This window comes from Colletotrichum fioriniae (genome assembly GCF_027942845.1).
Source record: "Colletotrichum fioriniae strain IMI 355084 chromosome Unknown scaffold_5, whole genome shotgun sequence".
NCBI lineage: Eukaryota > Fungi > Ascomycota > Sordariomycetes > Glomerellales > Glomerellaceae > Colletotrichum > Colletotrichum fioriniae.
The window spans coordinates 2,941,416-2,965,382 of NW_027076841.1; the positions used below are offsets into that span (position 1 = coordinate 2,941,416).

The 23,967-nt window shown below is 53.4% G+C and overlaps 8 protein-coding genes and 1 non-coding gene across 9 annotated transcripts; 5 read left to right on the plus strand and 4 right to left on the minus strand.

Annotated features, from left to right (window-relative positions):
• Positions 1-2,993: 2,993 nt before the first annotated feature.
• On the plus strand, positions 2,994-4,754 carry DAL81_2 (Fungal specific transcription factor; the record flags this gene model as incomplete). The annotated part of the gene is made up of 1 exon (XM_053197518.2): positions 2,994-4,754. One exon carries the CDS (start codon positions 2,994-2,996, stop codon positions 4,752-4,754), a length of 1,761 nt encoding a protein of 586 aa, XP_053045058.1.
• Positions 4,755-6,305: 1,551 nt separating this feature from the next.
• Positions 6,306-7,466, plus strand: saf4 (the record flags this gene model as incomplete). Its single annotated transcript, XM_053197517.1, has 1 exon — positions 6,306-7,466. The coding sequence occupies one exon, from the start codon at positions 6,306-6,308 to the stop codon at positions 7,464-7,466; it is 1,161 nt and encodes a 386-aa protein (XP_053045057.1).
• A 786-nt stretch (positions 7,467-8,252) lies between these two features.
• Positions 8,253-9,301, minus strand: ubc8 (ubiquitin-conjugating enzyme E2 H; the record flags this gene model as incomplete). The annotated part of the gene is made up of 6 exons (XM_065757399.1): positions 8,253-8,389; positions 8,449-8,630; positions 8,727-8,841; positions 8,893-8,930; positions 9,036-9,133; positions 9,269-9,301. The coding sequence occupies 6 exons, from the start codon at positions 9,299-9,301 to the stop codon at positions 8,253-8,255; spliced, it is 603 nt and encodes a 200-aa protein (XP_065614168.1).
• Positions 9,302-11,251: 1,950 nt separating this feature from the next.
• On the plus strand, positions 11,252-12,181 carry ECM31 (cell wall biogenesis and architecture protein; the record flags this gene model as incomplete). Its single annotated transcript, XM_053197515.1, has 2 exons — positions 11,252-11,518; positions 11,570-12,181. The coding sequence occupies 2 exons, from the start codon at positions 11,252-11,254 to the stop codon at positions 12,179-12,181; spliced, it is 879 nt and encodes a 292-aa protein (XP_053045055.1).
• A 141-nt stretch (positions 12,182-12,322) lies between these two features.
• On the minus strand, positions 12,323-12,832 carry atg12 (Ubiquitin-like protein; the record flags this gene model as incomplete). Its single annotated transcript, XM_065757400.1, has 2 exons — positions 12,323-12,385; positions 12,446-12,832. 2 exons carry the CDS (start codon positions 12,830-12,832, stop codon positions 12,323-12,325), a joined length of 450 nt encoding a protein of 149 aa, XP_065614169.1.
• A 956-nt stretch (positions 12,833-13,788) lies between these two features.
• N0V96_005433 (uncharacterized protein) lies at positions 13,789-16,011 on the plus strand (the record flags this gene model as incomplete). Its single annotated transcript, XM_053197513.2, has 1 exon — positions 13,789-16,011. One exon carries the CDS (start codon positions 13,789-13,791, stop codon positions 16,009-16,011), a length of 2,223 nt encoding a protein of 740 aa, XP_053045053.1.
• Positions 16,012-16,590: 579 nt separating this feature from the next.
• On the minus strand, positions 16,591-16,695 carry N0V96_005434. Its single transcript has one exon. It is a non-coding gene; the product is annotated as a tRNA-Met (tRNA).
• Positions 16,696-17,998: 1,303 nt separating this feature from the next.
• Positions 17,999-19,687, minus strand: DBF4 (Cdc7p-Dbf4p kinase complex regulatory subunit; the record flags this gene model as incomplete). The annotated part of the gene is made up of 3 exons (XM_053197512.2): positions 17,999-18,145; positions 18,199-19,548; positions 19,613-19,687. 3 exons carry the CDS (start codon positions 19,685-19,687, stop codon positions 17,999-18,001), a joined length of 1,572 nt encoding a protein of 523 aa, XP_053045052.2.
• Positions 19,688-21,698: 2,011 nt separating this feature from the next.
• On the plus strand, positions 21,699-23,356 carry ICP55 (aminopeptidase; the record flags this gene model as incomplete). The annotated part of the gene is made up of 2 exons (XM_053197511.1): positions 21,699-21,906; positions 22,053-23,356. The coding sequence occupies 2 exons, from the start codon at positions 21,699-21,701 to the stop codon at positions 23,354-23,356; spliced, it is 1,512 nt and encodes a 503-aa protein (XP_053045051.1).
• Positions 23,357-23,967: the final 611 nt, after the last annotated feature.

Below are 23,967 nucleotides of genomic sequence, written 5' to 3' on the forward strand. Positions count from 1 at the left end.
GGTTGGAGCTCCATCCCAATCCTGACTATACTCCTCTCACGGCAGATCCTGTGTCAAGGGTCGCTCTGTTTTAGTCTGTCTCTGTCTGTCTGTCCTTGCGGGTTGAGAGGAACCGCAACACTCTCGATCAAAGATTGATCTTCAAAAAAAAAAAAAAAGAAAGTGAACCAATGTACGAGGGCCAGCGGCAATGTAAAAAAAAGGACAGTAAGGAGCAAGAAGAAACCAAAAACCTTCACCCGGCATTTGAACTCCCCTGGCCGTGTCAGTGTTTGGGTACCATATCTCTCTCACCTACATTCTGTTATTCACTTTTTACGTGGTTGGGCCGGTAATAGAATGAGTATTCGTAAAGGTGGGAGGAGAAAGAGAGAAGGAGAAGGAAAAGGAACTTGCACATCCCATCTTGTCAGGTTCCTCCTTCTTACTATGGTTTTTTTCTCTTTCCCCTTGCGCATCCATCCATCCATCCATCCATACCTTGCCTTACCTTACCTTTTTACCTTACGGAGGAGTACTGGACTGGAGTGTGTGCTCTTTACCTTAACCACCTTGGCTTTTTCTTTTCCTTCTCTCTTACTCTCTCTTCCCTCTCTCTTCATTTCCCTCTTCTTCCTCTCTCTCTCTCACTCCCTCCCTCTCCTCTTCCCTCCTCCTCCTCATCTGCTCACCCCATCCATCGTTCTCGCCACCCAATCCCCATAAAAATTTAATTATTTCTTCGTCTCCAACAAAAACGGCCAACCCCAAACTAGACGCTCTCCAAGGAACCCAGGGATAAGATCGAATATCCAAGACCAAGGACGTCCTGGTGCACCGGCACATCCATTAATGGATACTTGAAGCGCCATTACCACTAGAGACATTGGACACTGCTCTCTTACATATACTTTTCTCCTCCGCCTCTAGTACCCAATGACACCGATAAGCAAGGCTTATCTCATCCTTGCCGCCATCGTCACTTGAGAGTCCACCGATATCGATCCATCAAACCCCATTCATCCAATCCATCCAATCCCAAGTTTGGATTACTTCCCAGTCCCGGGCCCCAATTCCGGCCCTGCATCCGCACCCCCCAAAAAAGTACAACCACCATTACATTTCCATCACCAAAAACGGGCGCAAATCATTCCGCCTTGGCCACTCCTGTCCTGCGGCGCACACTACCTTATCTTTGCCTTTCCCCAAAGAAATTCGAAGCCGCGACCGCACCGCACCGCGCCCCCTCGGACTTTCTACATCCCACCCCAGATCTTGACGAGGAACCACTCAAACTCAACACATACCTAGACAAGTACCTGTTCTCGATTCTCTGGAAGGTTGGAACGCCTACCCTTTACAGAGTATCCCGTTCCAAATCCCCGTTGTCGGCTTATCTTGTACCCTTCGCACGCACGCGACACAACGCGCCTCACGACTCGGACGGGTACCTATCAGTCTCCTGCTAGGTAGATAGCTCTTGGGAACACAATCTGCTCGTGTCTTTGTTCCACCTCGTCTAGCCTTGAAGCATCCAGGCCCCCCGTTCATCTCACGCCAAACCTCGCCATCGCTACCGGTCGTTGTCCGTCTGCTGGCGTACCTGATCTTTGCCTGCTGCCACCTCCCGGGCTTCCAACAAGCCCGTCTTATCTCAACCGGCCTCGGCGCACCGTAGCGTTATCAGTCCAGTCCCTGCCCTGTGGTAGCCCGTCTGCTGTTTCGTGTTACAACACAGGCTCACCCATAGGAATTCGTCAAGATCGAATTACCGCTCGCCAGCCAATCTGATTTGGCGGATCCTGCATTGGTGCTACGCACACAATTCTCAAATCTCACGTCAACTCGACCACAGATATTCTTATTCTTCTGCTGTCGATCTTGAGTGGCGGCCCAGACCTACCTACATAGGACCAGCACCAGGATCAAGCCAACGAGCGACATTGCATCACTTGCTTCGCATCCCATCCCATCTGCTGCACGCCGTGGGGCTCGTTGAACCAGCTTCCATCCCGGGGAGTGTGCCAGCCTCTCCCGTCTGCTTCCTTGGCCTTTGGCGAAGCCTATCGTCCTATCACCGTTGTCATATCTCCGGTTAACCCTAGGAGTAAATTCACGCCCGCTTCATTCCCCCAATCTCCAGACAAGGGCCCTGGGACCCCGACTTGACGAACCGGGTCCGTCCGCCCGTCTGCTTCCCCTGCGTCGGCCCAGCCCTGCCTGTATATACATAGCATTGTCTCTACTGCCGCGCATCACCTATCCATCATGTCCAACCCAAGTGCCGTCACCAGGACGGCTCCCATCGCCATTGCACCAAAGCCTCCCCGCCGCCAGAACTCTTATCTGCAAGAGGCATTCACGAACCTCGAACTTTTCCGCGGCGGCAGCATGCCTGGACGGGAAATCGCAGAGTCTGTTGGCTCATATACCACACGATCACTCAGCCCATGTGAATCCTGCCAACGGTCCAGGGTCAAGTGTATCGTGAGCGAAGACGAAGATAGCTGCATACCTTGCCAGGCTAGCGGATCTGATTGTTCCTTGCTCAACAGCCCCCAGCCAAGGAAACGCAAGCTGAACGGTGACTTTGACGACAGTGGTAAAAGAAGGTCAGTCTGCTCAATTTTCCCCTCTTCTCATGTCTTCAGTCTCACTCCCCTCTCCTACCTACTCCTACCTACTCCTACCAATACTCACTCTCACATTACTACTGCTCCCCGCCTATTCCTCCCCCCTCCTCTCCCTAACCACACTGGCGAGTACATCTCCCTACTGCTCCCTCCCCGCCAGCCTGGCTCGCTTCCGCTTGAGCTTGCATTTTGCGCCCGTTTGATGTTTCTTGGGCAGCCATGGGGGCACGCCGCGGTCAGGGGGGCACGTCTGATAACGAACCTTAATCTCTGACACGTGATTGGTCCATTAGTTCACCAGCTAGAGCCGATATCAGAAGGCGAAGGCAACACCAACCCAGCCTCTCCAGCACCACAGGAAGCAGCTCTTTTCTTGAAGACATGGCGAATGTCGGAGGCCCGACTCTGCTCAAGCGGACGCTGGGTCTCCAAAATGATCGCTACAGCCAGTACATAGGCCCGACGACCGACTTTGAGCCTTCTCTCATCAACCTCTCACCCTTCAACCCTCAGGATGAGAGTCTACTGGCGCGCGGCACTCTGCGCAAGGTCAGTGACGATGACACGTTCCTGCTACTACCAGATTCCAACACGCCCGGCCACGAGCATATCCTCGAGGATATCGAGGAGATTGAGGGCCTCGTGCGGCCACATGGTCGCAAGCTAGTAGACTTGTACTTCCGCATCGTTCACCCCGCCTTCCCGATTATTCAGAAGACCGTCTTCCTAGAAAAGTACGAGCGTAGTTACCGCGAATTTTCGCCTTGTCTACTAGCTGCTGTTTACCTTTTTGCCATCAACTGGTGGGAGCACGATGAAGAGCTCGCACAAGTCCCTCGACCAAACATTCCCAACCTCGAGCGGATGATCCGGACAACTCTTGCCGACGCAATTTACCGTCCGAAACTGTCCACCATCCAGGCTGGTCTCCTTCTCTCCCAGCGACCCGAAGGCGATCAATGGGCTCCGACTGCCCAGCTCGTCGCCACCGCCCAGGAACTTGGCCTCCACCTCGACTGTACGCACTGGAAGATCCCACCTTGGGAGAAGGGATTGCGGAAACGCCTTGCCTGGGCTCTGTATATGCAGGACAAATGGGGTTCCCTCGTTCATGGGCGGCCCTCGCACATTTTCTCCACCAACTGGGGAGTTCAACCGCTTACAGATCATGACTTTCCCGATGTCGAGTGGGACGAGAAGGATGTGGAGGAGAAGCTGGATATCGAACGCGGTCGCACATTGTTCGGTCAAATGGTACAACTGTCGCAGATTCTTGCCGAGATTCTCGACACCTTTTACTCATTGCAGGCCATGCAAAACGTCACCAACGCTGGCGGGCAAGGCACGCATCTGGTTCTGGGCATGGCAAAGCCCATCCAATTGAAGCTCAAGGAGTGGTATGCCAGTTTACCAGCGGCCATTCGCATGGACAGCACGTATTCGTCGATCTCTGCCCCGCCAGGTCGATTGTCGAGCATCGGATACCTCCACCTTGCTTACTTCGCCGCCGAAATCACGCTCCATCGCCGTATTATTCGTTCGCTCGAAGCAACCGGGTCGGCTGTCGATTCATATGTTCAACATATTTGCCGAAGCGCGGCCAAGGCTCGGCTGATTTCCGCAATGGACTTTGTCAACCGCCTGACTACCTCTCACCTTCGCTCCTTCTGGTACTTCGCGTCCAAGACCAACTTTGCCCTCATCGGAACATTTGGTTCGCTTCTGTGGGCGACATCCCCAGGACGAGAGGAAGCCGATTGGTACCGCAGGCGCTTGGGTGAATACCGCTGGACATTATCCGTGAGCTCGAAGCCAGGCGAAGGCAAAGGTCTAACAATGTTTGCCATGACGATGCTTGACATTTCAACCGGCCTGCTCAAGAAACTTCCCGAAAAACCTTCCATGAGCCGCAGCGGAAGCGTGGTGGATATCGGACTTGGAAGCATTAGCAGCAGCTTTGCTAACAACGGCTTGCTTTCTCTTGGACAGAGCGCGCCAGCAACCATGAGTCTAGGAGGATTTAGCGGACTGCCCAGTGCCGACGTAAGCAACGCTCAGAGCCCACTCAGCGTGGACAGCAGCGACGACGAGATGTACGAGACATTCGCTCCGACGTCGGGTATGGCAGGCTTGGCCGAATGAAGAGTGCAGAGTGCAGAGGCGATGAATGGATCATCGCTGAAGCTGTGAAGGAGAAAATAATGACAGCATGAAGAGACGAAGACTCGCTCAAGCGGGAGATGCCATCCAAGAGAAGGGAGCTTTTCGCTCGGAGGAATTTTGGGATTGCATCATGATCTGCAGGATACCACTGGTTGATGGGCGGCAGGCCTCGCGGAGGCTATGTCAGAAAGTTGGGAAGAGAGTAATGCCTGCCGCTCACAGCCTGATATTGATGATATTTTGGACTTTTTTGCTTTTTGGTCGGGATCGATGATGCGAGAAGGGGAACCCAACGCGATTTACTCGGTGCCGGCGCAAAACTCTCGGGAGGGATATATACCATCCATCATCTTTGAGCGGGAAGAAAGTCGTAGCAGGATTTTTTTTTTTTTTTGTGGAGGTTGAGCGATCCATACCTTGCCTTACATATTAGCATAGATTGCAGAGCTCTTTTGATGAAATTACATATACCTTGATGTCTTGCGATGGTTTTAGCTTACCTTACACACCTGGAATGCTTACCTTCTACGTTAAGATACCTTGATGTCTTGTTTAGTCGACTAGGCTAAACGATGATTCATCTAGTCACCTCTTGAGCGACAGGTGCAAGAGCCCAATGATAACGAATGGCAATGAAATGTCGCGAGCCGCTTTCCATCAATTGGGTGAAGGCCGATGGGGGAGAGAAAGCATGAGATTCCATGAGCTGTCTCCAACGGAGGAAACCAACGCCCTCAAGTAGGTATCTAGATATCCAACCGAAATCACGCAATCGATGGTGACATGGTAGCCATCAGCCTCGCCTTAACGACTGGCAACAAACTACGTCGCCAGCATTCCTGTGAATCAGAGCCGGAAAGCATCGGCCTTGGGCAAAGATATCTACACTAAAAAGAGGCCAATATCACGGATTGGCGTCTGTGTGACCCAGTTTTGCGATTATATCGACCACCACTTTGAGTGTGAGGTGGTGCAGCTTCGCAGTCGCGTGATGATGCAGCCGGTTCTACTTGAGACGGCTGACCGACACATTGGGGGCCATTTTGTTTGGTTCTTCACAGAAAATAAGGCACAAAAATTTAGAGTGATTGAGAATATACGACATATAATCCTGACGTAGAAGTCAAAATGAGGCCAACGAAGGTATCGCAAAGGTTAAAGGTATTGTAGAATTTCTGGGGTAGGCCTCATTACATAATCACGCTCTGCCCCGCTACCCCCCGGCGCCAAAAGTCCAAGGTAGCGGCGCACCAAGAACCCCCACCACCTCCGAAATACCACCTTCCTACCTACAAACGTGGGAACTATCCCGTCCCGCCGGAACCCATCTCCGCCGCGACTTTCCAAAAACCACCCCGACGAAAAGACGTCGTCGCCGCGGAGTGTTCACGATCACGTCTACGTCCACGCCCACGTCCACGATCACACCCACACGATCAACCAAACCTCCAACGACCTCTCTCTTCCTCCCTCAACCCCCCTCAATCGCAAACTCTCTCCCTCGAAAATCCCCCCTCAACCTCGCCCAAAATGCAAGGCTTCAACATGGGACGGTACGTCCCGCCCGAACACGAAGGCACGACAACAGGCAACGCCCTCGCCCGCAAACACCCCCTCGGCGCCCGCGCCTCCAAGCCCGGCATCCTCGTCGTCCGCTTCGAGATGCCCTTTGCCATCTGGTGCGCCCACTGCCCGAAACCGACCATTATCGGGCAAGGCGTCCGCTTCAACGCCGAGAAGAAACGCATCGGGTCCTATTTTACGACGGCGATATGGCAGTTCCGCATGAAGCACGCCGACTGCGGCGGCTGGATCGAGATCCACACCGATCCCAAGAATACCGCCTACGTCGTCGTCTCGGGCGCCAAGAAGCGGGATACAGGCGAGGACAATGGGAGGGTGCCGGAGGAAGGGGAGATGGTCATCCTCACGGAGGAGGAGCGCGAGAAACTTCGTAGCAACGCATTCGCTTCGCTCGAAAAGACGATTGAAGACCGCCAACACCTCGCGCAGGCGACGGAGCGCATAGATGAGTTACAGGACGCTGCGAAAAGGGCTTGGGATGATCCGTATACGCGCAACAAGGCGCTTCGCGCGACGTTCCGCGCGGGACGCCACCAGCGCGAGCGGGAGGCTGCCGTGGGCGACGCCCTCAAAGATAAGATGAGTTTGGGGATCGAGCTTGTGCCTGCGACGGAGGAGGATGCGCGGCGGGCGAGGTTGGTTGAGTTTGGGGGTGTTGGGGATGGGGTTGATGAGGCGGGGCAGAAGGCTTTTGCGAAGCCGCTTTTTGCGTCGTCTTCTTCCTCTTCTGTTCCTCCGTCTTCAACCTCGGCCAAGGACGGAAAGTCTACAAAGACGACGATGACAACGAAGACGGCGACTGGTAAGGCGGCGCTACTGCCCAAGGGAACACCCAAAGCAGAGGTCCTCGCTTCCAAGAGGAGGGACACCATTGTCTCCGAGATTGTCGGGAACACGCGCATGGCGAGGGATCCGTTCCTGGTCGAGACCAAGGCAGCGGAGAGGTCATTGGCGCCGAGGATTCCGGGGCTGAAGAGGAAGCGTGATGAGGACGGTGGTGGTGGTGTTGGTGTGCAGCAGAAACAAGAGTTGCTGAAGACCACGGAGCCCGAGCAGAGCACACCATCGTCCAAGTCGCTCGTGGCTTATGATTCCGATTCGGATTGAAACGGGGAGCCCTCTATACTTTGATTTCACGAGGAGCGCTTCCTGATTTGGTTGTGCGGCGTTTTAACGGACATGATTCAGAGCAGAGATACCCCGGACATTATTATTATTGGCGTTAGTGTGGTTTTTACTACAGAAGCTTTTTCTTTATATAGATCAACTCGAGGGTGCTTTCCCGAGTGGTGATGACCAGAAAATGAGGTTTGACTAAAGTCCCCCAAGCCATCATCCACCATAGGCCAGGCCCACTTTGGCACATGCTCCTAAAGATGCGCCCTCGCATTGTACTCAGGATGCATCCAAAACAAGTTACTTAGAGTCACACAGGGCAGTTGTTGCTGTTTGCATGACTGTTACTGACTATCTGATATAGATCCTAGAGCCACTGGTCCGAGTTGATCGAACAAATTGGAATCCAATCTGGGGTGGTATGTATGCTGTGCATGCCCACGTCGTCCCCATCGGCCATTAACAGCTCTCCCCTTGAGCAATGGGCATCATCATAATCAAGCCCCCATCCTATCCGCGATTGTCTCATGTGAAAACTCCAAAGCTGATTCCCATAAAAATGCCCTTGCCTAGTCCCTTAAACACAAATATGGAAGAATCCTGGCCTCGCTGCTGTTCGCTGGTGAGGGAACACTAAGTGCCCCTCAGCAGGACCACGTTGAGTAGGGTTCCAGAATGCCAAGTCCAATCACAACCCGGGGGATATAAGTCTCCTGCGACGCCATTTCCATGAATGCTCTCTCTAGCCGTGTTCCCTTCAAATTTCCCGACTGCGCTTCATACATCGTCAAGGCGGCCGGCGGGTTCCTCGTCATCGTCGCCGAAGCTGCCAACGGATGACATGTCGTCATCGTCTTCGCTCTCGGCACCGGCTTCGTCGGCAGCATCTTTGCTTGCGTACTTTTGGACGTACTCTGAGCCCTTGTTAGCAAGATATTTTGACCCCTTTCTGCCTTCTATTGCGTCAACGCACCCTTGACCTTGGCGTCGTAGCTCTTGGGTTCTCTTATCATCAGGGCAGCCGCCTCGCCATTCAGGGGGTCCGTCGGGTTTGGGTATCGGAGAAGCTGAGGCAAGAAGACCTCGAAGATGTTGATCATGTCGAACATGGGCGACCAAGTCTGGTTGATGACATCCAGGCAGACGGAGCCCGACCTATGCATTTTCCTAGATCAGCTCCTTGCTCTGTTTTATTACCAGCCAAACCACCTGTTTGTGCATATGCATCTCGGCAGGATGTTCTCCACTCACAACTCGTCAATATTGGGGTGGAAAATGCGATTCACAAATCCGATACTCGGTGACTTATAGGGGTACTGGTCAGGAAGCTCGACATGGACCTTCCAGACGCCGCCTTCGAATGGAGCTGCAGAGAATAAGCACAATGAAGTGGTACTTGGATATTGGTTGGACTGACTCTCGGTAGGGCCCTTAAACCTAACATAGAACTCTTGCCTGGGTGGTGGGGTTAGGATCCGAGTATGTCGTCGAATGGGTCTAAGTCTTACACTTGACGTGGTGTTAGTGGCAACAGCTCTGAATACGGGCTAGGGAGGCAACATACTGTTGTCGTTCACCAGAGTAACCTCATAGTCACTCATCAACCTACGAAGGTCAGTATACCAAGCAAAAGGTGGTTGGTCGGTAAATCGCACATCCTGCAGCAGGTTAGCAGGCTATCAAAGGTATGGCGTGACTCGGGGTGCCGTTACTTCATGACCTAGACAAAAGACAGAGGTGTGAGCTTGCTGCACCGTTATCATCCAAAGGCTCTGGTGGCATTGTAGACTTACATCAGTCTCGATTCTTCTGCGTGGGCTGCTCATCTTGTCGGTTGCGCGCGGGGTGTTCAGACGATTATTCGATTGGGGTATAGTTGTTGTAAGCCGGATGCGGGGGAATACGGTTCGATGTTGGCGTGGAAGTTCCCCTAAATATGAGGTCTCGCCGCGGGGTTTCAAAAGGTGGTTTCCTATTCGTGATGTCGCTTGTTGTTGGTCTTGGGAATCGTGAGGAGTGCAGTGGGTAGTTACAGAGAGGAGGAGAAGGTCGGATCGGGTTCCTGACGCCAAGTCACGCGCAATGATGATGTGGGCGATCCCGGACCATGAGTGATAAGTGCAACGATAAGGAAAGGTGGGCCCGAGGATTAGGCGGCTAGGCGCGGATCTTGCCAGCCACACAGGTTCCCTCACTGTCTGTTAGAGCCAACTGCCCACCTGCCTTGGGCTCTTACATGACTAAGACAATGTGGGACAATGCAAGCCTTAATCGTCTCGGAGGAACAATGTCGAACCTGAAGGTCGATGTTGGAGAGGCAAAACGTTCCACAAGTATTGAAAGACTGCATACAAAGCCGTAGATACCTTCGAAGAAGAGTTTCTTGAAATTCAACCACGATTTCCTCGATTCTGTAACGGCATCCAGTCTTGCCCGAGGCTACAAGCACTTCTTAGTTCTAGCTGAACTCAACTCACCTTAGACGTTCAGAGCCAGATCAGCCAACAGACACCGGCAGTTCCGACTAACAGAGTTCGCAAGAATGATGTAAGTCCTTGGGGCTGTACAACAGCGCAGTACCATAAGGGCCGTTCCGTCCAACGAAACCGCCTGCTTGCGAGATCCCTTGAGACATTTCTACAAGGAATAACCTATTGTTCCACGCAAGTACGAATCGGATGGACTGCAGTCGTGGGCAAGGTTGTACGCTGTCACGAGCCAGGAAAGAGACGCCGTTCTCTAATGGGTAGGGGGTCTATCCGTGATACCGGCTGCCCGTCACTAATGCTATGCGGGGACCCATCTTATACCCAGTGAAAGCGGTGTCGGTTGACCATTACTAAGGCTAAGCCAACGAGAATAGGCTCCAAAAGGTCAAGTCACGCGAGCGCCATCATCCCAAGCTTCGGGTTCGCTAGTCAGCTTGTCCCAAGCCGATCTGGGCCAAGGGAACCTTGGACATCCCAATGCCCGTCCTTGCGGAGGGCCGAGATCAGAAACCGCCGGGCCCGAGGCAAAATTGCCTCGGTCTTAGCTCACTTACCTCAGCACCGGGCCCTGAAGAGGATCAGCGTTGTACTGGCGCTCTAGGGACGATGGACAATAGAACGCAGCACAGCTCACTAATCCCTTCCCAGAACAAAAAGATACGTATCGTTGAGGTCGCAATGAACCTCTCTGGTAGGTGCCACCGAACGTGCCTCGGCGCCTTGTCCAATCACGGAGGTTGGTCGCAGGTGGACCGGACACCGTTCCTTGGACCTTTGGGGGGACTTTCCCAGCGAAGCGTCCAGCACGGCACCTGTGTGGTCAGCTTCATGAGATTGGCCCGCTTTTCTCATCTCTAACCCCCAGCCCAGAGAAGCGGCGGGAACGAAACACCACCGGTAATTTTTTGGAGATACTCAATTCTACGCAGCAAAAACCATCATGACTTGGATAATAAAAGATTGCGCTTCGCCCTTCAACGCAAACTTTTCTTAATCTTCTCTTCTCCACACAGACAACATCAGCGTCAACTCAACACGATCAGATTTGCATTCTTGCATTCTCTTTTTTTCTGCACTTGCATATTCCATTCATACGTTTACTTCTTATTAGAGACAAAAAGGTACTTGGCTGCTCATATGTCTCTCCCTACAATCCGAAGTACCTGTCTGAGGTCGTGTGCCTCTCTACTGAGAAGCACGCGACCCTCGACAGCAGCGTCTCTGATGCGACCCATGTATCCCGCTGTTATGCAACCATTGCAAATGCGACACAGCTCGCATTCTCCCATGGGTACAACTTCTGCAAACCAAAGAAAGAAAGTCACACTGGGTTCCTTGCGCAGTCTGTACAAGAAGCGCGAGCCAATCACAGTAATGACTGCGCACGACTTCCCCAGTGCCCATGTTGCCGACCATGCTGGCATGGATATCATCCTTGTAGGGGACAGCTTGGCCATGGTTGCGCTTGGTATGGAAGACACGAGCGAAGTTGTGGTAGAAGAAATGCTGCTCCATTGCCGTTCTGTCGCAAGAGCCACCAAGTCCGCATTTACTGTAAGTCTACTCTGGATCTAAGCTGCAAATATCGTACTGATCCAAACTCAGGTGGGTGATTTGCCCATGGGCAGCTATGAAATAGCTCCGGAACAAGCTCTGGAAACTGCCATCCGCTTCGTCAAAGAGGGTCGCGTGCAAGGCGTGAAGCTCGAGGGTGGCAAGGAGATGGCCCCCACAATCCAGAAGATCACGTCCGCGGGCATCCCCGTTCTCGCGCACGTGGGACTGACACCGCAACGGCAGAACGCTCTTGGCGGCTTCAGAGTGCAAGGCAAGACTTCCGACGGGGCTCTGAGGCTCCTTGAGGATGCACTCGCCGTACAAGAGGCCGGTGCTTTCGCCATGGTCATCGAGGCTGTTCCCGCTGAAGTCGCAGCACTTGTCACGGAAAAGCTCTCTGTCCCAACCATTGGCATCGGCGCCGGTAATGGCTGCTCCGGCCAGGTCTTGGTGCAGGTCGACATGACCGGAAACTTCCCTCCCGGCCGATTCCTGCCAAAGTTCGTCAAGAAGTACGGTGATGTCTGGAGCGAGAGTCTTCGTGCTATCGAGACCTATCGAGACGAGGTGAAGAGCCGACAGTATCCTGCACCCGAGCACACCTATCCCATTTCCAAGGAGGCGCTTGACGAATTTACCAGCGCTCTTGGAAAGTTGTGAGGAGTTGACCGCGTTCGGTGGGTAATAGATCATTGCTTTGCGTCACTTTCGTGCTGCATTACCGGTGTTTGGGAGTCTAAAGGGCGGTGGCATTTTCATCGTTTTTCAGCCATGGGATACCATTTGATAGCATACTTAATCTCAGCCGAAGGCTGGATTCATAGCATAAGAAATCACAAGCTGGCCGCTTGAATCTTTGAAGCACTGTCGTAAGCATGTTAGCATTTGCATCTGCCATTAGTAATAATTGCTGCATTGACGTACACTATGCAAGTTACCGACAATCTCGTCGAGGGAGGGGGCGAAAGAGTCATTGACGTAACAAAAGACGCTGTCTGTTTCTTGAAGCTTGAGTCTCTTGCGCAGATACCAGATGACAGTGTGGAATGTCTGGGTAGACGAGATCTTGGCCACCCCTCGAGCGAGCGAGGGTGCACTTCCGACAGCCTTGAATTTGACGACGACCTTGTCTGAAGGATACTCGCCTGCGCTGCTCAGAGCAGAAGCCACATCGCGAGGTTGAGCTATCAGGATGGCTGAGGCGGACATGGTGAGTGGCACTTCCGGAGAGGCAGGACGATCCGGGATGGTGGCAGGCGGAGGTGACGCCGAGTCTGACCTCGGGATGCCAGGCGACGATGGAGTGGCCATTTTCGGATACTGCGTTACTGTCCACCGCAGATGCGTGTTCGAAGAAGGGTTAAAATGAGAAGGATAAAAGTCGAGAGCGGTGTCGAGCTAGCCGAGTCATCAGATGGAGATTGTTCGGATGAATAGAAAGTAAAGGAAGAAAGTTGAGGTTGGAGATGAAAGAGTGAGACTGGCCACATATTGTGTGCTAGGTTTGGCAGGTGGTTGACTGGGGCCCGTGAGTGGTTACCTACTGCCTGAGTGCGCCCCGGGCGGACTTACTAGGCACCAAGCACCTCAAGAACCTTCTATTCTCCAGACACAACTACACACCCACTATCAATTTCATATCCAACAACTGTCTAGACAAATTTCAAACCATCTCTTCATCATGGACCCACGATGCTACAACCGACTATGGTCAAGAGCACAACACTCGATAATCTCGTAAACCAAAAAGTTTGGAAAATAGGCTATCTGGCATCATGCATGCGCCATGATCGCCGAGTACCGTACCTAGGAGAAAGACGGAATTCAGTCTCACCGCATAAGCCACGCTCATTACCTTACAGAGAGCACAATATGCCGTGAGCAACACTCGAGCCAACGAGTGATTCGCAACCACGCATTCTGCCGCGGAGAGCTAACACGTAGTCGGGCTACTTATAGCAATTCACTTCTTCTCTAAGCTTGCTTGATGCCTTAGAGGCATGCAAACGTGACACAACCGTAAGAAATCTTCTCTGATTCACCTCACCTTCCTTATTCCTACGCCACACAATCACAAACGAGATGTTGCTTGCCATCATGGTCATGGGCATATTTATAAGGCACATTTTGTGCACTTTGGATTGTTTCTTTTCCCAAACATTCCTTGAACCAAGCAAAACTCAATTTCTAACCTTGCCTACAGAACTTCGAACCCCCTTTAAGATCTTGATCTCACCGCACCCCCAGGGTCGTCCAAATCTACTAAAATGGCAACAACACATGCTACGCTTGTGCGCAAGCAAACGCGCGATGTCAAAAACTTGGGAAGCTTGGCATTCGTCTTTTCCTTAGATGGCTTGTATCTCGATGTTCCCGCCGTCATTGCTGTAGCGCGTCACGGACTCGTTCCTCGCGTGAAGGATGACCAAGTAATTCGAGATCGAATAAGCCAGAGTATCAATGTCCTCGACCACCATGTCGAGAACGGCTGGGTCGTGTACGGTGTCAACACGGGCTTCGGCGGCAGCGCCGACTCACGGACGGAACAGCACAAGCGACTACAAATTTCTCTGCTCCAACACACTCAAAGCGCCATCATCGCCTCCTCTGACATGACCGACAGTCAGATTGATCAAGACGGACAGTCTCACGTCATTCCCACGGCTTGGGTGAAAGCCGCCATCGTGATCAGAGCGAACCAAAACCTCCGCGGCCATAGTGCCGTCAGACTGGAGGTTATCGAGACCCTTCTCAGCCTTCTCCGTCACGACATCACGCCGTTGATTCCTTTGCGAGGCACCATTTCGGCATCCGGGGACTTGATGCCCCTATCTTACATCGCGGGGACTCTGACCGGGGATCCCAACATTTCCGTCACCATTGGATCAGGCCCCAGCAGAAAAGTCATGTCTGCCCGCGATGCATTGAAACAACATGGCATACAACCTGTTGAGCTGCAACCAAAGGAGGGCTTGGGCCTGATCAACGGGACTGCACCCTCTGCTGCATTGGCTACATTGGTAATTCACGAAGCGAACCAACTCGCAGTCCTCGCCCAAGGGCTTACTGCTTTCACATCCGAGTGCCTACTTGGTAACGTCGAGTGGACTAATGAGTTCATCCATAGAATTCGACCTCACGGCGGACAGAAAGAAGTGGCCAACAATATTCGCAACTTCCTCAAGTCCTCCAAGTATGTGACTGGTCTGGAAGGTAAGAAACGGACGGGCCAAGGTCTATGGCAGGACAGATACTCGACACGAACCGCGCCACAGTGGATGGGCCCGTACCTCGAGGACCTTCAACTGGCATATAGGCAAATCCGGACCGAGCTCAACTCAACGTCCGACAACCCAGTCATCGACATAGGCGTTGGCGGCGATGTTGCCGCAGGTGACGTGTACTCGGGAGGCAACTTCCAAGCGACTGCCATCACCTCTGCCATGGACAAGACCAGAACGGCGTTGCAGATGATCGGGCGAATGCTCTTCTCCCAGTGCTCCGAGCTGATCAACCCGGCCACGAACAACGGCCTCGACCCGAACCTGGTCTTTGGAGACCCTGATCAGTCCTATACAATGAAGGGCATCGACGTCAACATGAGTGCCTACATGTCAGAGCTGGCTGCGCTCGCGCATCCCGTCTCGTCACACGTCCAGTCGGCCGAGATGCACAACCAGGGCATCAACTCCCTCGCATTTCTCTCAGGCCGCCGTACCATGGAGGCCGTCGATGTCTTATCGCACATGTGTGCCGCTCACCTGCTGGTGTGCTGCCAGGCGGCTGACTTGAGAGCCTATCACGAGAAATTCCTCTCCTCTGTGTCCTTGTCGCCTTCCATGACGAACTTGGCTTCCTTGTTGGTAGCAGATAAGGACACCAAGAGCAACGGTCAGACCACTGATACAACGTCAACGGCCACTGGTTTGGACGAGCTGGTCAGAGTGTGGTGGTACGGAGCAAACAAGTACAGCCACACCCAGCGCTGCTCCATCGTTGCCTCGAAAGCCGCCTCCCACATTGTGGATACGATAGCCCACGACGGATCTAGCTCCGTCTCGTTGATGGAAGTCCTGGCTGTCCGAGACGAGTTCTGGCAAACCATGGAAGTGTGGGTCGCCGACCCGTCCAAGAACCCTGACTCGAGACACACGCACCCTGAAGGACTAGGACGAGGCTCTGCAGCGCTTCACAGTCTCGTGCGCCAGGAATTGGGAGTCCAATTTCACCAGGGCCTTAGAGAAGAACAGTCTAGTACTATTGGCACCAGCGTTTCAAAGATTTACGAGGCCATCCGCCAGGGTTCCGTCATCCAGAAAATATTGCCCTGTCTTTTTCACGATGACGGAGAGATTGAAAGATATATCAGTGACGGCGGAGCGTGGGCTCGCAACATGCCGAGCCAGCCCCTAGTTGATGGCCAGTACCTGTCAGCGTCGCTGGTACATGAGCGAGAACAAGAAACACTGAAGAGGAAGCGGGAGGAGTAGGTCTCGCGGGGGCTTTGGCTCGTCACGCTTATATATACAATAGACATTGGCTAAACCCGGCTCCGTTGAAACAAAAAGAAATGGAATATTGTTGAAGACTTAACACTGAATCCTGAGCACTGGAATGAGTGGCCAGTTGTTTACGGATAGTTCATGCGTACATTTCAATATAATACAGCACTCGAAAGTGGCAATGAGCCATCTTAATCTCAACTCAAGTTGAAATAGAGCTACCCCCAAGCATTCGACCACTACGTTCTTCTTCCTCGTCGACTCGACTATTGAATACTCATGTCAAGATTAATTCCAAGATTGCGCATAGACTTTTATCTTTTCTTGGCTCTGGAATGATGCGTTTTGCAAAAGAACACAGATATGGTATAGTATGGTATGGTGTGTATTTGTTAGTCAGAGTTTACGAGGTGGGTGTGCTTCAAGAAGACGAGATACAAATGAGTAAAAATAAAAAAAAAGACAATGAATGTATATAGCCTTCTAACCAAACAAACCACATCAAACTATCAGAAAATAAGAAATTCACACAAATTCAACCTCAAACACCCCAAAAGCAAAAGAAACTGTCCCTAGCAAGGCTCGAACTTGCGACCTTTGGATATCTCTAGTTGTTCTAGAGTCATACGTATGGATATGAGACCAACGCTCTACCGACTGAGCCATAGAGACTAGTTGTTACTTTTCTTCTTCTGAAAGCGTATTATGGACCCTGCAACAGAGGACCCCGCTGGACAAAATCGTCATCTCCACTGAGCGGGCCCGTGGGATGGTGGGGCAGCGCGGTGCAGCGCGCGGTGCGGCACGCGGAATACGCAGCACACACCTACCTACGCAAGCGCGGACGGGATGGTATGCATAGAAGCTTTTTGCCTGACGTGCAAACCGAGAAACGAACGCGTGGGAAAACGAGCCGTCCGGTTCAAAGGCTATGTAGCTTGCGCATCGTCGAAACCTAATTCGCATGACAAACCCCCCATTTGCTATGGAATTCTTCTTTCCTCCACCTCATTTCGGACACGATAACCTTTCAGGAATCGTCTTTGCTCGAAAGTAACAAGTCATCCTTTGTTGTTCCTACCTGCCTACCTCACCTAGACCAAGCTCGGGCCGCTTGCAAGACGGCTGGTGTGGCTGGTTCGACAGACCGGCGCCTTTCTCATGACGAGACTAGAATGAATGCACAATAGCTTCTTAAAGTCGAGATCGTGGCTGTCAATGCACCCCCGGAATCCGGAAATTTGATGTACTTAATAGTTCGTTACATGCTCGAAGGATCTGACACTGAGATCTCGTCTCCAAACTGAGGCGGTGACATAATCGAAGCCTGGAATTCACGACGACATTCATCTAGGATACGGGGGGGTATATGAAATGCTTGAATTATCCTCAACGCCTTGTTCTGAATAACACAAACACTCGGGCTGCTTCACAACACCCGCAGCATCCTACTTTCCCAAACCATGCAGTTTTCTTTTCGTGTTCAACGTACAATATACACAAGCATAGACTGTTCAATGTGGATATCTACACCGTGGTTCATTAAGACGCGCCGTCCTGGTTTCTCCGCCTATCGCATGTACGGCCTTTGGTGATAATGATGATGCTGATGGCCGACAAAATGCGGCCACCCTGCCCGCGCCAAAAAAGAAAATGGAAAATTGAGCCGTCGTGGTATAAGATAATCCATGCCAAACGCCACTGTGCATGCAATGATATCAATGCGAGCCGACCTATTAGTGAAAGACGAAGTGAAGAGAAAATAAACATGACCGGAAACCAAACATGGTTTCATGTTGGACAGTCTACTGGTATCATTGGTTCCACGACAGTGGAACGTATCCGTAGCTTTTTGATGATAATGCGCCGCGCATTGCAACGGCAAGTGGGGGATCGAGAAGAACATTGGGAAGCAGGGCAGAGTCAGTGTTAAGGTGTAGAGCGACATGACGAGGAGTCCGTGGGCTGGCCTTGTCTACAAGGAGTCGTCCGTGTATTCGTCGTCGCGTGAGTGTTTAGATCGGTATCTGGGAACCCGGCCCAGTTGGCTGAGAAGGTCGTCCAGCTCGGCCCAGTTGTCAGTGTTTTCAGCAAACTTGCGATGCTTGCGTGTGAGAATGTGCTTCGAGCTGTTAGCGTGACAGTATTATTATTCAAGTCCCACTCTCCACATACCTCGTCAAAATCCTTAAATTTGTCCTGGCAGTTCTCACAGTAGCCCGGCTTCAGGTCGCGCTTGCTCTTAGCCGGCGGAGCCTGGGTCTTGGAGCTGGTTCTTGAGAGCTTGGAGCTCTGCTTCTCGGCATCCTCCTCAATGAGCTCCATACGCCTGCTGGTGGTTCGAGAAACACTAGTAGATCTAGTAGACGTCGCTTCCAGAGACATCTCCGTGAGCCGCCGAGAGCTGGCGTCCTGGGGAACCGGGGCACCCCGTTGCAACACCTTTCGTTGCAAACCATGCACCTCCTTACTCGTACCGGCCTTGGCTCCGTTGATGCCAGAGGTAGACGAGATCATGTTCGACCGAATGGCCGAAGTCACATTTGACGGCTGCAATCCAGAGGCGACGGGTTCGCCGGCCAAGAAACGCCCATTGCCAGTCCGTCCAGTGAAAGCATGTTGAGTCCGCCCGAAGTCAATCGGGTTTGATACCACAGCCTTGGGAGGATTGAACACATCCATGGGCTTCATGGCAGCCCGCAACTTGTTCTGGCCTTCTTGCATCTCAGAAAGCGAGCGCTTGCCAACGGCTGCCTTTGGCGCAGGCACTTCCGGAGGCTGGAGAGACGGGCTCTCCTCGGCCGCAGGCTTGGCAACATGTTCCTTGTGTTCCTTTGGATCCTTTTGCTGCGTTGACGGTTTCCGACTGGGCCGTTCGACGGGTTCCGGCTCTTCGACAAATGGGCACCGGCCCTCGGTAACAGTCCTGAACTGCGGCCATTCGCCGTGGTACTTGTTATTGACCTTGGGATACTCCCGCACCATGATGGGCTTCTGCTTCTCGTCGATGTCGTAGATGTAGATATATGGCCCCTTGAAGTTGATCATTTCCCGGCTCGTGACAGCATCCGAGGGACCGTTCAGGCGCTCATGCTGCAACAGCTGCAGCAGACCGGGCTCCTCCGTAGCCTTCTTTGTTCCCACGTTTCTCGCAGAATCGCGGTTGGCGCCATATGCCGCGACGACATGCGGATCAGGCTCCAGCAGGAACTGCAATATCCTCTGGAACTTTTCCACTGACCAAATCTTCTTTCCCATGTCTCGAGCCTTGTGAAGAACATCGTTGCTCTGGGTTGATCTCGTCCTCCGGGTTCTGTCATCGTGAGCCTGAGCTCGCCTCGAGGTAGTCTCTAGCAGAAGACGTCTCCGTGCATCGGTAGACCGGTCGAGAAGGGAAGGGTTGATAGTTTGAGGCTGCTCCTCGAGTTCGGTATCGTGTGCAGCAGCTTGCACGTCTTCCTGCGCAGGTATCGGTCGGGCGGTCACAATGTGGGTGATGCTACTGGAGAAGAACCTTTCGTCTCTCTATACAAGAAGTTGTCAGTGGATAAGAGCCAACAACATCATGGCTGGCAAGCTTTGCACGTACGGCTCCAAGAGACTGGGCTTGACGGGCAAGCTTGGCCCTCTGGTCTTCCGGAACACTATCAAAGTAAAAGACCATCTTGGGAAACCTCCCACGGTATTCTGCCTGCCATTGACGGATCCTCTCGACGTTACTAGAGTCGTCATGGTGTGTTGATCGTTCCTTTGTTATAGGGCGGCCGACCCGCTGGGGAAGCTGGGAAGCCTTTGTGACCTTCGAGGGCGACCGAAGCTGACGCGAGCCGACATTTTCGACAACCTGCTTCTTGAACGGGGTGGCTGGGCGTAGAGCTCCTCCCGTTGAATGTTGGCATGAGAGCGCTTCTGTTTGGCGTGAGCCAGAGCAGAAGCGGCTCTCAAGGGTGAATTGACCACATTGGGGTTGCTAGACAAAGGCGTTCGTCTGGTTGACATGGCCGAAGGAGGGATGGGATTCGGTGATAGGGATATGGCTGCCATAAAAATGCCCAATCAATATGTTTGATGTGAGAAGGCTGTTGAAAATTATCGGTCGGGTCTGAGTGGTTCGGAGGAGGCGCTGCAAATCAGACAGAGGAGGAGACAGAACGTGAGTATCTGCGGTGGTGGTGGTTGTGGTGGCTGCGAGAGGCGGGGGGGGGTTTGCTGCTCTGTGGACAAGCACGCGACGTGGGAGGCTACTACACGTCGCTCACGCGTTCCAACAGAGACCGTGTCGACAAGTTCACCAAGACATTGAAGACGGAGTTTGAGCCTGGTAGAAGTTGCAAAAAACCACACAAGCGGAAGAGAAAGGAGGAGGGGAGGGTATCGTCGTCGGAGTCGTCGTGAAAGAGCAGCACCTGAGAGGTGTGTGGTGAATGTGCAGAGGAAAGAGCTTTCTTAATCAAGAGAGTGGTTGGTGTTGTGTGTGTGTGTGCGTGCGTGTGGTGGGAACACCGGGAAGAGAGGCCCCCCCCGTCGTCCACTCTTACCAGACCGTGGCCCCCCCCAGGCTTACCCAAGGACCCATGGCAGGACCCAAGTCGCGCTTGACGAGTTTGGGAGGGGAACAACAGCGCTAATCCCAGTTGGACACGCCCAAAAACACGCACGGGCCAGGTCTCTCTCCAGCAACCGGCCAAATCTGCTTGGCCCAGCGCGTCTTGCCAGTCAGCGGCCACAGTGGATGCAGCCGCTGTAGTACAGGCATAGCTCGCTATAATTCCGGGTATGGTCCCTACCTAGGTATGGTAAGGTCCCCAACTTTAGTGAACCTCTCTACCTCACCTTACCTACCTTAGGTAAGAGAACCCATGGCCCACCCCCCGTCAACAATAACAACCTCTCGGGCAAGGCTCCTGGGTGCTAGGCGACAGGCTGTCTGCGGGTGGATAAAGGTGACAGGCGTGCAGACGATGGAAATTGGATGGAGCTGCCAGTGTGGAAAAACAATAAGAAAATCTTGCTGCTTCTGGGGCCATGTTGGGGTCCATTCCCCGGTGCATCTGCATCTTACCTACGCAATGTGTTCGACAGTGACCATGATAGCCATGTGTTGACAGGCGGGCATTAGCATCTTGTCAAGTATCTTTTCACGTTCCAGAGAACCTTGAAAAGTTATGACATAACACTACGCAGTATCGACTTCGTAGACAGATACGGTAGCACCTCGTACTATTCTACTATGTCCGTAAGGATTGGCAGGGTGGCTGGACGGAATAAGCTATGGGATGTATAACAATTCGCATGCAGATGCAAAACATAGTCTGCACGCCTTCACTAAATACATAAAAAATAACTTATACACAAGCTCTCATTTTCACTGCAAATTCTCATCCACTCGTCATTGTGGCACGATACCTAAAAGGGGGGTCATCTAGGTTACCCCGTCTCACTTTCTCACGTAAAGTCCGCTTGCGCTCGCCATTGACGAGTCAGCAGCGAGCGAGCACCTTCACAAATTCTCCTGCGCCGTATCCGTTCGTACCTTGTGGTTAGCATCTCCGGTCATGACCTCATCCGAACCGTAGAGCCTGTCCATCTTTCGCATCCACCTACCTCCCCTTGTCTGACTGTCGCTCACCTCACACCCACCACTCATATCCCAAGTGACAATAAGGTACCCGGTCATGAACGTCTCACGGCCGGTGAGCCGCGCCCTCCGTGCCGCCCCGAGGTTACGCCCGGCATCACCATGGCGGCGGCCTCTATCACCCTCCGCCTCCGCCGCCGTCGCCGGTCGTCAGCTCCGGCCGTTCTCCGACGTCTCTGCCGCCGATCTGCAGTTCGGCCAGCCGGTACATGAGACTCACCCTCACATTCTCAAGGCCGGAGAGAGTGAGTCAACTCCCGCCATTCTCACTCATACACAATTGAATCTCATGGGTGCCTGTCTACTTCAAGTGAATCTCATGTGAATGGCCCATGAGAACAAAGATATCTTACATCCTCCACCTATACCTTAGACTAACACCACTCTCCAGTCACACCAGGCATAACAGCCCAGGAATATCACGATCGCCGCGCCCGCCTCGCCGAGCGCCTCCCAGACAACGCCGTCGCCGTCCTCGCCGCCGCCGACCTCAAATATCGCTCCGGCGCCGTCTTCTTCCCCTACCGCCAAGACTCCAACTTCCTCTACCTCACCGGCTGGAACGAGGGCGACTCGGTCGCCGTCATCCGCAAGACGGGTAAGGACTACGGCGACTACGAGTTCCACCTCTTTGCCAGGCCAAAGGAGCCCGTCGCGGAGCAGTGGATGGGCGCCCGCAACGGCGTCCAGGCCGCCCTCGACATCTTCAACGCCGACAAGGCAGACGACATTGCCCGTATCGACCGCTGCCTCCCCGAGATCCTCAAGGGTGCCAGTAGAGTCTACACCGACATCCCGAAGCCGGGCAGCGAGCAGAACTCGGCCAGCAACGGCAGCAGCAGCAAACTGGTTGCCAGCCTCATGAACTCGGACAAGTCCTGGTTCCCCTCCGTCCGGATCCCGCTCTACCCCGTCATCAACCAGCTTCGCGCCATCAAGTCCTCCGCCGAGATCGCAAACATGCGCCGCGCGGGCCAAATCTCCGGCCGCGTCATCACGGACGCCATGCGCCGATCCTGGACCAGAGAAAAAGACCTTCACGCCTTTTTAGACTACCGCTTCACCGCCGACGGCTGCGACGGCCCGGCCTACGTCCCCGTCGTCGCGGGCGGGCGCAACGGCCTCTGCATCCACTACGTTGTCAACAACAACACGATTCCCCAAGACGAAATGCTCCTCGTCGACGCGGGCGGCGAGTACGGCACCTACATCACAGACATCTCCCGCACCTGGCCCGCGTCCGGCAAATTCTCCCCCGCGCAGCGCGACCTCTACGAGGCCGTCCTCACGGTCCAGCGGTCCAGCGTCGCGCTCTGCCGCGAGGACGCCAACCTTTCTCTGGACGAGATCCACGAGCACACCTCGGCGGGCCTGCTCGAGCAGCTAAAGAGGCTCGGCTTCGAGGGCGTCACGTCCCGCGACGTCGACGTACTCTTCCCCCATCACGTGGGGCACTACGTCGGGCTGGACGTGCACGACGTCCCCGGCTACGGCCGGCGGACGCCCCTGAGGAAGGGCCACTGCGTGACGATCGAGCCGGGCATCTACATTCCGGACACGGACCGGTGGCCGGAGCATTTCCGGGGTATGGGCGTGCGGATCGAGGATAGTATATGCGTGGACGAGACATCGCCGTATATCCTTACGACGGAGGCCGTCAAGGAGGTTGCTGATATTGAGGCTCTGAGGGACTAGAGAAGGGGGCGGGAAGAGAGGGGACAGGGTCCAGGGCGGACGGGCTGTGTGGTGTGGTGTATCAACATTTGTGAAACCCTGTAAACCTCCGTGTATCCATCGCTGTAACAACAAAGTAACGATACCAAAGTGGCACCATAGAATGGCGCCGTTACACAAAGAGAAGTTATTCCGCTTTTGCTGGTTGAGCAACGACCTATTTCGTCCACCTGAAAAGTCGCAAGAGACGGGCTACCCATATTCTTACAGCATAGTCGCTTACTAGGCTGGCATCTCTTGTCGTCATTCTCTCCACCGGACGGTATCAAAACCCTTGTTTCCCACCGGAACTGCGAAGGTCAAAGGGAAAGTTCGTCAAGGCGCGTTCCCAGCATAGACCTGGTGGAGCCTGCTCCTTGTCATAGCACTAGCCCTAGTTACCTCGGAACCGACTCACCGAGTTTACAGGCAGGATTCAGTCAAAGGCCATGTTGGTCGGCTGATTCAGAAGAACGTGAGATTATCATCATCTCGGTGCAGGTGGTTAGTGTGACATGTGTGGCAGGTTGCCGACTTATATGGTGGCGGTTGAATATTCACCATTCGCATGGAATAACTAGTGTTGACTGACT